Consider the following 13,317-nt stretch of genomic DNA (forward strand, 5'->3'; position numbering starts at 1 on the left):
GAGGTTAAATGCGCGTCCCACTGCTAATCGAAGTGCTCAATTAACTGTTAGTCACGCGTTCGATAAGTGACTTACTTAATTCAATTATCTTTGTAGCTGTTCTCGCAACTCAGGCCCACATTTTAGATGAGTAATGACCACATACATAAACTATACGTATTTGTGCAGTGCCTTATCGCTCTCAAGCAGTTCTAGCCGCTATAGCTTCAACTGATTGCTGGCAATAACTTTTCGTTCGTTCGTTCGTTTGTTATTTTTTGTCGTTATGTGGGCGTATCCCCAAAGTGATTAGCTTTACTGTTATACCGATTGATACCGATTGCTGTGAATGCGTGCCTAAGCTCTGACTTTGTACTAGATTATATGTCTAAACTGTGCGTTTCAAAACCATAAACGCGAAATCTTATGTCATACATAGTGCTAGATACATGTGCTAAACAAAAATTTGCAAAATAAAAAAAACACAGTCTCAATGTCAGACAATGGCCGATGAAATGACGACCTTCGGGGCACGTGTCGTTTATGGTTATGAAACGCACCGTTGCTATATCGGAAATGAACCAGCTCCAGTTGAGCGTGGCAATAAACTGTTCAATGTTTGGCTCAATAATTTATTGTTGAATGTAGACAACCTTTAGTTCGTTCATGTTTAATAAACATTGCAGTTGATGTGTGATGTGAATCCCCCCCTTATTTGATTATTCTCTCATACATATACAGCTGTGAAAAAAAAAATAGCACCACCACCAGACAAAATTTTTCAATTGCCATCATAATCATATTTTTAACTTTAGGAAATCGATTTATACTTTTTTCAAAATCGAAGACCCTCAAGATAATAGAAATTAACGAAAAAACATAAGTTTTTTAGATGTTCTTAAGTTATTTAACAAAATTTATTAAAGTCTATAAAATTAAACGAAAAAAATAATAGCACCACTTTTCAAAAATGGATTTTAAATGCTAATAATGACTAATTCGTTAGAGATTCATTAGTAAACAATATTGATATATTAAAAATATATCTATATGCGTTGATTAGTATTTGGTAGCGCATCCTTTGTTGGCTAAAACAGCTGCACAACGTCTTGGCATTGAATCTACTAAGTCCTGGCAGCGTTTTTTGGGTATATTAGTCCAGGACCCCAAAGGCAATCGATAGTCGTTGGTTTGCTATCAGCAACTGCCTTCTTAACGTCGGACCACAGATTTTCAATTGGATTTAGATCCGGCGACTGCGCAGGCCACTCCAAAACTTGTACAGCATTGTTGAGGAACCACTCCTTTGCCTTTTAGCTTGTGTGTTTTGGGTCATTATCCTGCTGGAAGACCCAAATAAGAGGCATATCATCTTCTGCGAAGGGTAACATTACAGATTGCAAAATATCCACATAGACGTGTTGATCCATTATAGATTTTATCCAGTGTATAGGACCTACTCCATTATATGAAAAGCACGCCCATACCATGACGCTGCATCCTCCATGCTTTATAGTCTTTGTGGTGTACTGGGGCTTGTATTCTGAATTCTTCGGACGTCTGACATACGATCGGGATCCTTTACCACCATACATGACCACCTTGCTCTCATCGGACCATAAAATATTCCTCCATTGCTGGGGGGTCCAATTTTTATGCTCCTTAGCAAACTTAATACGGTTAGCAATATGCCTGGCATTTAAAAGTGGGACTTTTCTTGGGCTGCAGGCTTTCAGATTATGTTGCCTGAGATATGTGCGCACTGTTTGATCCGTTGCAGCAATATTCAGGTCCTTTTTTAGATCTGTAGCAGGCTTGAAAGGTTCCCTTTTGCTATGGCGAACCAACCTTTTGACCTCTAGAGGGGTCATAGAAGGCTTCCTACCGCATGTTTCCTGGTTTTTCTTATAGGTTATGGCGTTCTTATCATTTTATTTGAACATCCAACAAGTCGACCCACTTCTCGAAAGGATTTTCCATCCTTGATCAACTTTTTGATCAGGTCACGCTTTTCATCCGTGCAGTGTTTTCCACGACCCATTTGAATTTTTTTTTTTAATTGAAATAATTAAATTGAAGACAAATTTGTAAAACACGTGCTTTAAGTCGCTGAAATGTGTCCATTTCTTTGTGAATTCTTTAGAGATGGAAAGTGGTGCTATTTTTATTTTCGTTTCTTTTGCGATCTTTTTTAGTAAAATATTAAAAAAAAATATTAAAACAAGAATTTGAGTAACTATAACTCTTTTTTTGTTTAGTAAGAATATCATTCTACATAAAAAAATTTTATTTGAATAAATTGGTAACATTATTACTATTTTTTTTAAAGCCCAATCGAAGTGTGATGTAGTGGTGCTATTTTTTTTTTCGCAACTGTACATTCGAGAGAGAGTGGGTATGTTTATCCGGCCAGTTCCGGTTAATAATACATATAAGACAGTTCGAATCGGTTTAAATTTTTGTATTTTTTTGTTTTATTTATTTTCCGTTTTTTATTGTTTAAATCGTTTAATGTTTTAATAATAGCTCCTCGCTCACATCCATTTATCTCGTCATTTCTACCTGCGTTTTTTCGCTCTGTGTGTTACAATTTACACTGTGAACAAATTTGTATTTTTTTTTAATGTTTTTTTTTTGTTTTAATTTTAGCTTAACGACACCTCGCGACTTGAGCTTTTTCTTTTGTTTTAACTTCTTTTTGGTTTTGTTTTTTAATTGAATTTATTTTTTCTTGTTGTTTTTTTTTTCTGCTCAAAGTTTCGGTTGTATGTGAGTGTGTGTATTTATATATCGATTTATATATGTTATTAATTTTAATCTCTCGTTTGTTTTAATCTCATAGCTTTGTTTTCCTTTCCATTGTTTTTAGAGTTATTTTAATGATTTCATTATCGTTTAACAAAATTAATAAAAACAGTTGTTTCCTTTCCATCTCTTTGTTTTATGTATGTTTTATGTATATGTTATATGTTAATTGAATCGTAATTCGCAATATTAAAACAATGTAACGCATGATGTTGCATCTTGATCTTGTTTCTCATCTTCTCTGCCTCACGCTCACCGCTCTATCGCTCTATCAATTATTATTTGCAATTGTTTTTCGTAGCTTAATTAATGCTTTTTAATCGGGGGAGGTCTTACGTTCGCATCGAATTCTTCTTAATCATCTTATAAATCTAACTGATTGCATTTACACAGAGAGTGTGTGTTGACGACGAGTCTGAGTGGGGTGGGGGCAGGTGCATGGGGCATGGGGCAGGGACACGGGTCTTGGTCTAGGACTCAAATACATATATATATTTATTTTTGGGAGGACTTATTCGGGATGAAACATAACCTAACTAAATGAGCCTTTGAACGAAGAACAGTGTTCGTGTCTGATTTCTGATGTCCTTTTTTCCTTTCTTGTTTTTTTTTTTTTAAAGCGTTATCCTCTATAGTTAAGTGTTAACAATGATTATGATTATGGAAGTCAGCTGAAGAAGTCTGTATCGGTATGGAAGTTGAGTTATCATCATATTGCAAGTTCCCCTCTTATAACTATGTAATGCTTGTTGAGTACGCATAGGTAATTTGCTCATCTCCATGTAATCTTCTATGTAACTCGACTGACTCCCCTCGTCCTCGACCTTCCTCACTCTCCGCTCGTTCGTTAATCATACATATACACTTTTGGATATATGTATCTATATAGTACACACTATATCCGACGATCGTCGTGTTCTGGGTCGTCGCCAGCCTCTTCTCGACTTACTAATAAATTAAAACAACGCTAATGAATTTGTTTTTCGCTTCGCTAATTGTGAGTACTCGTTTAACGTTCTTCGCTTGGCTCCTATCCGATCTCCCATTTTACTGACCTTTCATTTATTATCGTTATCAATCAATTATCAATTTCAATTTTCATTTATACATACTAGATTTTCATTTAATTTTCTCGCATAAATGCTTAGATTTGTGCCTTTGTGTTAAAAATCACTTTCGCCTCTTGCTTTTTTCTTCTTTTCATTTAAATTTATTGAAATTTTTTATACCATTTTCATTATTTTATTTAAGCAGAAGACAGTTGTGGTTGATCTCGACGTTATTTGTCCAATTCGGTTGGTTCCCTATGCTACTGGAGGTGTCTGATGATTTGATGCAGAGCCGGAAGATTTAGGGAAATAGAGTTTCTTTTTTTGGTAACAGCAACGTAGACCCGCTACGAATGCCAGGAGAGTTGAGTTCATTTAAAATCCTTCGAATCTTGAAATTTTGTTAAAAACAGTCTCCTAAACTTTAAAGATAAGTATTTCGAAAATCGGCAAACTGAATATTTTAATCCTCCGTTTACTGATCAAGTTTCTCTATTGCTTTTTACCCGTATGGAACCACTGAAGGTCCTGAAATAGAGGTCTAACTCAATGGTATGAAAATGCAAATGCGGACATTGGTGGCGATATATTTTTGTTTGGCAGTGTTTTCGCTTTTGCACGCAACAACGGGGTGCAATTACAATTTCGATTGCGATCTTACGATGTTACTAATAGAGATCTACTGATTTTCCTTTTTCGTTTTCTAGGGAAGATTGTTCACTAACTCAATGTACGATGACGATGCAAAGGGGCGGTTTAAATCTACTACACATACAATTTTTATTTAGTTTGTTCGTCAGGCGTTTACCAGCATCTTTTGCTTATTGTTTCTATTCTTCGTGTTTAAATTTAACATTGTGCGCGAATTTGTTGAACGTTTGACAACACTACAATTAACGGCAGTTTTACATGCTGATGCAGGATGCGAATGTGGTGAATTTGTTTTTTTTTTTTTTTAGCGGGGAGTTTTTAGGAAAAATATATAACAATTTTAACAAATAATAGACCTCGAATGCAGTTCACTGTTGAGGAACTTGTTTTTTTTTATTGGCTGGGAGACTAGAAATAAAACTAAGGAACTCACTACGTAGGATAGTACGAGAGACATCTCGACATCTTTTTTCGTTTCTCTTATTTTCTTTTCATCTTTTTTTGCTTTTGGCAACAACAATTTATAGTCTCTGTTATCTATAATCTCTTTCACAACTTATAGTCTTTGGGCTTAGGTTCAGATTAGATTTCCTGACTCGAGTGGCAGTCTGTGTTTTGGGGGGCTATCCAACTAAATAAGGCTATTTTGGCACACAATCACAACGGAACACGAAACATCTATTGTACAACAACGATAACAACACAAGGATTGGATAAGCAACTGATCACGGAATGCAAATGGCGGATGGCGGGATGCGGAAATGGGTGTGGTGAATTATGATATTCAAGTGTGGGGAGTGGGGAGTTTGAATTTGAATCTGATATTCATACATTCCTTCGTTAAACGGAGCTCCCCGTTTATAAGAATTCTTGCTAAATGCTACAAAACTGCTTTTATTTTGTTTTCGCGCTTTCTTTGGGGGGGGCTGTAAGGATGTAAGGATGTCGGAGTGATGAGTGTGTTGTGTGTGTGTGAGTGTTTTTTTTTTGGCTGCTTTGCTTTCGCCTTTTTATAATTCACTTTTTATGCTTACTTCACTATTGTACAATGTGCGACTTGCATTATTATATTCTCGTAATTATTTTATATAAGTATATATGTATATATGTATGCATGTGTTGGTTGGATGTGTGTGTGTGTGTGAGGTGTGTTGAGCTGCTGGGCTACTCCTATTTGTGTGTATGGTGTGTGTGTGTGTGTGGTTTTCTTTTTAAATCTTTTCTTTTTTTTGGATTTTTGTTCGTTTTTTTCGTTTCTGTAAAATGCGTTAGTTTATTGATACCTTCCTTGGCGCCCGACGAGGGGCATTCGTCGATGGGGCGCTTCTTAATGCCCTCCTCATTCTCATCCTCCCCTCTAAATTCTGTCCTCCTCGTCCTCCTCCTCCTCCTCCTCTTCAGCCTCCTCGCCGTTCTCCTCCAGCTCCTCCTTATAGCCGGGATGCTCGGAGATGGCATAGTAGTTGCCATTGTAGATGACGCCCAGTTCGCGTAGCGCATCGCCGCGTATTGTCGCCTTTATCGTCCAGTTGTAGCAGTCGTCCGACTCGGACTCCCGATCCAACCGCTCCACATCAAGGATCTTCGAGTTGAGGCGCTCCAATATGATGCCTATGTCCTTGATGCTGAGGTGGCGCTTTTGATCCACCGACAGCTGGTCGATCAATAGCAGAAACTTCTCCGTCGTCGTCTTGTCATCCTCCATTACAGTGTTCTCCGTCTCGCTCTCGGAACTATCCCGCTCCGGGGCGATGTCCAGGAAACGAACATGGCCTTTGGCCCCCGACGAACGGCGTTGCATGCTTCCGCTTCCACCGCCGCCGCCGCCTCCGCTGCTGACGCCCTGCATAGGATCCATAACCGAAGGTGCCGACTGCGGCTGGGGACTTGTGCTTCCGTCCTGGATGGGCGACGTGGCCACACTCTTGTGCACGGCTATTTTTCGTCCCTCCTCGTGCAGGGCACAGCAGTGGAAGTCGCACTCCGTGGTGCTGGGACTGCCAGCCCTGCTTGGCGTGTGGGCGTGATGGGCGCACTCCGGCGTATGCACATGCACCGCCCCAACGCCCACACCGATGGTGCTGTCGAAGGAGCTGCCCTGCTTGGAGAGGCGACGGCTACCGCCGGGTATCACAACTCCTGGCGGCAGGACCACTCCACCAGGATGGTATATGCTCGCCGGTCCGTCGTCGCTGATCACCGTTATTTGGGGGCTGGCGTAGCGCGGCTGGGAGGACTGCGAGGACACGGACTTGTTGTCGAGCGAACTCTGTGCGGAGAGGCCCTTCTTCGAGGGCGAGTACTTGTCGGAGGAGAGCAGGCCATTGCTGCTGCCCAGACCGGAGCACATGCCGCCGCCGCCGACGCCACCACCTCCTCCTCCGCCGCCGCCGCCACTGCTACCACCACCCTGCCGCTGATCCCAGTGCAGAACGACCGTGACACGCCCCTTGTTGTCCATGATCTTCCACGACGGGGTCTCATCGTGCAGCTCTAGTGCATGGATCGTCTCGCAGACGATTTTCGGTATAGCTGATATTGCTATAAAAAGTGAATAAATTATTAAATAGGTTTCTGTGTTCAAAGTTCAACACTGACAATGGCTAAAAAAAGGCCTCTAACGAAAGATCTTTAAATGGCTTTTTGCGCTTTATCTTAAAATAGTTTCCGAATACATATAAAAAGTATATATCTTGCTACGCATTTTGAAAAGAAAACACATTTTTCCAATGCCGTTTGTCACTCAAAATTGTTTACATCCTTTAAGACTTATGGAAACTATACATTTTCAGGCTAAAAAATTGAAATTTATAAAGTCTTTGAACCATTTTAATTAACAAGAAATGTTTATTTCGGAAATTATTTAATTACATAATAAAAAGTGTGTTTTTATTTCGGAATTTCTGATTGAAATGATTTTGTAAACAGATTTTTCTTGTTTTTCTTTCTGGAATGCCTTGAAATTCCTCGATTTATTTTAGCCATTATCAGTGATATCCAGTTAAGACCAGATAGAAGCCAGATACGTACCAGCCTTTATGACGTCGACGCCAGTGGGATACCAGCGCTCGCCCTGCCTCAACAGGAGGAGGACCGTATTGTTGGCCAGGGTGCGAAAGTATTCGCCATCCTCGATTTGGGTTCCATCACACTCCAGAACAACGCGTACCGGTTCTGAAGCAGGAACCCCCAGCTTGTCCTTGCCGCGGACCAATAGCTCTTCGAAAGTCCCAACTACGACGCCCTTGCGCACATTCCGCCAGCTGTCCCAGATTTTCAGTGGTCTCTTGCCGCGAGACTCCTGCGAAGAAGGGAAGGGATTAGTTTTTTTTTTTGCTGGATTATATAGCTGCTAGTTATAGGGATGGAGGAGGAGGCATGGTTATGTGATATGTGAGATGGAGGATTCAAAATGGGCGTGACACCTGTGTGAAACACTGCGCAGGCAAAGTGACAAGTGGGTGTGGCAGTGGCAGTGGCAGCACCAGCAGGCCCGGGATGTGTCATAATTTCTCCAGCCCGCTAATTGAGCTTCTCGGGCTTATTAATAAGGGCGCAAATGTCAAGGCCAACAATGCAAGCTTAATTATCAAAAAAAAATAAGAGTTATATAAACAATATTTTTTAATAATTTAATATTAAAATAATATAAATTATTAAAATATTTTGTTAAAAACTTGTAAAAAAAAAGATAGAAAATCAAACAGAAAAGTGAAAACAAAAGTGTGACAGATCCAGAAGGGGGAGAGGGAGGTATGTAGGTAGGGAAGTGAAAGCCTTTCTCCTAACAGTGCTCCCAGCTGTTGGCTAACAGTGGCTAGAAGAAGAACACCACCACAGGACGATGCTGCAATGTTTAATGTATTGCAAGGACATGAGTGTGGCGCTCCAGTGACCCAGTAACGAGTGCAGCACACGAGCCAAATACAAATATGAAAAGGAAGCTGGCTGGCTCTCTCTTTCTCTCTCATTATTTTTTAGTCCTGGCCCCCCGCCCCCCCTTTATCCTACCAATCCCCACCATCGCCCCCCTTCTTCTCCTATCCTACTACTTACACAAAATAAAATGTTTGAAAAATTACAAAAAATTCATGTTGACATTTTGCTTATTCCTCCACACCGAAAACAAGCAGAAAACTTTTTCATAAAAATATTTCATTTCATTCGCTATGTGTTTTTTTTTTCTCTGCCACCCCCTGATCCGAGCACCCTCCTCCTCCTCCTCCTTGGGGGGGACTTCGTGCGCTCGCTTTTTGTCTTTGGGATAGGTCAGTATTCCTGGGCCCCGCCGCCATATGGCAGAGGAGTGGAACTGAGAACTGAGAGGAGGGCGATGTGGGGCCTGGTTGAGGGCATAATAAAAATCCAGAAATTAATAAATTTATAAACAGAGAGGCCACAGACAACGGGGTGCGCTGCCGCAGGTAATACTGCGATGGCAGAGTGCCCATAAAGGCCTATAAATAGAAGCTATACCCCTAAGATCCTCATAGAAATATCATTAGAAGCTACACATTTTGATGGCCCTACTGTTTATAGACACTATCTTATCGTAATAGCCAGGATTAATGAGTTTAAAATGAAATTTTGAAACGATTTCCAAAGCAATTGCCAACAAAAGGGGCAACCAACACGTTAGCTCTTCAGATTATCGGAGAGTGTGGACTGAAGTCTTATCTTATCATTTTTATGGCAGTGAGAGGGGAGATTGATCAATTGGCTTTGTTATCAGTCATCAGTTATCAGTTATCAGAGTTTGGAAAGCGGGACAATTACCAGAGCGGACAGACCACCACTGGTGGTGGCCGAAGGTCCCGTTGTTATAGCCGCACCACCCACTCCGCCAACACCAACGCCACCCACACCTGCACCCGCCGCCGCAGCAGAGGCAGCAACGCCCTGCGTGGCCTGGGCCGCCGCCGCAGCTGCGGCTGCCACTTGTCTGATGCTCAGACAGTTGCAGAGCGGCTTCGTCACGCCCAGGGTGCACAGGGCGTTGGACCACATGGTGGCGCTGCTGCAGCTGCTGACGCTGCTGCTGTTGGCGGTTATGGTGGCGCTGCTGCAGATGGCACTCGTTTCGCCCTTGGCAGCCACTTTTAGGCCGCGACTTCTTGCTCCTTGCTGATGCTTCTCCTGGTGGTAGTGGTAGTGGTAGTGGTGGTGGTGAGTGATTCTCGATTCTGGGCTCTATCGCTCAAGGTCGTCCTCCCTCACACTTCCAGCTCGTTGTTCGGATTTCTCATTTTTAATAATTTTTCTCATATAAAGTTTCTTTTTAGAAAATTGTTATATAAACTTTGCAAACTTTACGAAAAGTTATTCAAAAAATTAATGCTTATTGCTATTATTATTGTTCATAAAGTTTTGTTGTTAAATGCCTTCGGGGAAAATTCGTTACTACAAGTGCATACAAAAGTTGTTCTTTAAATCACAATAAATTAAAAAAAAAACACACACACTTTTTGTGTAAAAAAGGGTTTTTTGGGGCTTGCACTTTTTATTTTGCGGAGCAGATGGGCTCTGAAATTTCGTTTTCTTGGCTTCCACTTCTGCTCCTCTCCTGAATTCGCATTCGTATTCGTATTCGTATTTTTTGGGGCAGGTCAGGGCGGGTTGACCTTCGCACTTCGCACTTTCACTTTACGGACTCTGCGAATAGTACGCGCCTGCAGCAGCACCTTCTCCCGTTTTGCCCGTGAAACCGCCGAGTTTTCGTTTCGTTTTCATTTGTTTGTTGCTGCCAAGCTGTCAGATTTCCATATCCTTATTTTTTTTAACGATTTTTAATTGAAGAATCACTATTTATTTAGAAGATAGAAAAAAGCGTTGGTTTAAGTCACACCCTGTTTGTAATTTTTTTTTTGTTTAAATGAAATTGGCAGCAGAGCTCTTCCTGGCTGCCTGTGTGCCTGGCAGCTTGGCAATGCGAACTGGATGCTGGCTGCTGGCTGCTGCAGATGCTGGCTAGTTTTTTCCCCTATTGGGGCTGGGTGTGTGTTTGCAGACAGCCAACATGGCTCTAACATGCCTCTAACATGGCTTAAACGGGAGAGAAGTGCAACAGCAGCAGCAGCAGCAGCCAGTCGGGGGAGAGAGAAGTGCAGCATAAAGCTTGGCGAGAATTTAGAAAATAAGTAAGTAATTAAGTCTTAACTACAATATCCCACACGAATTAAAACAACTTAAAATATCATTTTATTTAAAAATTTTATTTTTTATAATATTACTCTCTCCCTTAAGTTACAAAAATAAATATCCCTTTCTGGCCAACCGTGCTTTGGCCTACATTTGTATCAATGTGATATAATCAGGACGATAAGGCGCGCGCACCTTCTCCCTCGAAACACTCCACAAGTATTCGCACACATCCTGCACCGTTATATTGGTAAATATTGACCAAAAATCAAATCCGATCAATTAACGCGGCTGCCTGCTGTTTTCTGTCTTTTTTTTTTTATGTTTACCCTAGAAAAATATTAGAGTGAGAGCTTTGGGGCACAACTTTTAATTAACAGTGCGCCGTGAAACATTTAAACTGCAGCCCGAGGACATTAAACATTCATAGAGTCGTTTAATAAAAGGGGCTAAAGGATAAAGTGAAATGATGAGAGAGAGAGAGAGCGAGATGCAGTTCTCTAGAAAGCTATTTCTCTTTGCCCTCTACTCTCTCCCACTATCTTTTCCGCTCTCTCCATGTAAAGAGCATTGCCAGCTGAAAATGTTAACCTTAACAGTGCTGTAACTTCTGCTGGCCGACTTTATATCTTTTTTTTTTGTTGGTTTTAAGCAAGAAGCAGAGAGATAATTTCGTTTTGTTTATGCTTAATAATGCAGGGGGGATCAACTTGCAACTTGCAACTTGCAGCTCAAAACTCTGTTGAAATTTGGCCAGCTTTTGAAGGAATTCCTTTTGGCTTTTGGGGAATTTGCAACAACATTTTGGCGACATCACAAAGCAACAATTTTTGTCCAAGGAGAGTAGAATACCGTTATGGTGGGCAATGGGGCGGTTGCGGGTGCGGGCGAGGACAAAGAGGAAGAAGAACAACAACAGTTGCAGATGATGCACGTGGGGCCAAGGCGGGAGGGGTGAGGGCGCTTTGGGGCAGGCAGCATTGGGGGAGTGGCGCATCTATGGGGCGTAAGTATTACCTCAGTTATTTGGGTCAAAGCTATTCACTCACCCGCAAAGAAAAACGAAACGAAGGAACTGCATAAAACATGCACAAACATGCACACGCATACATACACACACAGCACACAGCACAACGCCGAGATTGGGGGACACGCACACAAAGATACTAATGGGGGCCACGGGCTTAATAGGTTCCTCTAGCGGACGTGGATGAGGATGCTGATGCGGATGCGGATGCGAATGCAGATGCTGGTGTTCGGGGTATCCCCACACACTCACAAAAGGGGGTTGTCGTTAAAAATTAATACAAATTTGATACAAAAAAGGGGGCTTCAACTAGATTTTTGGCTGAAAAGGTACACAAATCAAACAATCTTAATAATAAACGAAAGGAAAGAAAAGCCCTGAGCCCACAAAAGTAGGCTACAAAAATAACCATGGAACTGACTGAGCTGCCACTAAAGAGCTAAGACTTACTGAAGCTTTACTGTAGTCTTTGGAATGCCGTTAACCGTTAATGTGTGGGGGAGAATAATGAATTAGTATATGAGGCGGGATCAGCTGATTTCGATGGATGAACATTATTCGCTCAAGATCGGAATGATTACTAGAGCTGGCAATTAACAGTTTAACCGCACTTGCCGGCTTCGCTTTTAACACTTTTGGCATTTGCACTTACCTCTCTGGCCATTACGACATGTTCTCACTAGCTCACGCTTTTCGCGCATACAATACGAGTGTCTGTGTTTTGAGCGAGTGTGTGTGTGAGTAGGCGGAAAACGGGAAAAGCCGAGTGTCAGAGAGTGGGAGAAAGCGAGAGAAAGAGTGGGGGATGTGAGTGTGTGTGTGTGTGTGTGTCTGCTTCAAAAATTCTCTACTACACGTTTATTTTCACTTTTCTCTTCCCGCACATTTCTCCAACGCGCCGATGCTACTTCGTTCTTCTTCCTTTTCTTTTCTTTCCTTTCCTCTCCGTTTCCTCCTTTCGCTATTTCCTTCGCTATGCGTGGGAATGTGTATGTGTGTATTGGTATTTTCTAAGCTTTGAGTATTATTTTAATCCAGGTTGAATTTGTTTAAACTATTTAATCTGTCTCTAAAAACATATTATCCTTTTTTTGTAATTTGTCTCTACCTACGCCCACTTTTATAGGTGCGGCTGGTGGTCAAGATTCGCTACTGGCAGTGTAGTGGTATGTGTGTGTTTGGAGTACGAGTACCGTTATCGTTGGCGGAGCCACATTTTCCTTCTTGGCATACACTTTTTAGCTGCGATTTTCGCACATTTTAGCCGCACTCGCGTTTAATTACTTTTCCTATTTACTTCTATCTGATAAAAAGTTATTGCTTGAGCTTTGCTTTGAATCCTTTTTACCGTTTTTCCGTTTTTTTTTTTTGCTCTATTGCTCGGCAAGTACACACGCCTACTTCTTCACATACGCTTGACTTTCCGGCCGTTGTTTAATTGTCCGACTTTCCACCACTTGGCCATTTAGTTTAGTTGGTGTGGTAACTAAGTCATTTTTCGTTGGCAATTCATAACATTTATAACATTTTTGGCCAAGAACAAAATGCAAATCAATTTTTATTTTCGGATCGGACTTGCCAGACAACAGAGCCAAAGCTTTGCAATCCCGACACGGTGTTGCCAGAGATCGGGCGTGCCATCCTGATGGTGCTGCCAGATAACTTTCG

General features: G+C 41.4%; 1 protein-coding gene across 2 annotated transcripts; it reads right to left on the bottom strand.

Moving 5' to 3' along the window:
• Positions 1 to 4,388: 4,388 nt before the first annotated feature.
• LOC6494681 lies at positions 4,389 to 13,294 on the bottom strand. Of its 2 annotated transcripts, none has more exons than XM_001959836.4 (3): positions 12,302 to 13,294; positions 7,515 to 7,785; positions 4,389 to 7,025 (listed from the first exon to the last, which is right to left on the bottom strand). In XM_001959836.4, exons 1-3 carry the CDS (start codon positions 12,311 to 12,313, stop codon positions 5,842 to 5,844), a joined length of 1,467 nt encoding a protein of 488 aa, XP_001959872.2. In that variant the 5' UTR covers positions 12,314 to 13,294; the 3' UTR covers positions 4,389 to 5,841. The 2 variants fall into 2 exon arrangements, with proteins under 2 accessions (XP_001959872.2, XP_032306156.1); XM_032450265.2 differs by lacking the exon at positions 12,302 to 13,294 and adding an exon at positions 9,261 to 9,928.
• Between the last annotated feature and the right edge of the window lie 23 nt (positions 13,295 to 13,317).

The sequence above is a fragment of the Drosophila ananassae genome, chromosome 3L (genome assembly GCF_017639315.1).
Source record: "Drosophila ananassae strain 14024-0371.13 chromosome 3L, ASM1763931v2, whole genome shotgun sequence".
Lineage (NCBI taxonomy): Eukaryota > Metazoa > Arthropoda > Insecta > Diptera > Drosophilidae > Drosophila > Drosophila ananassae.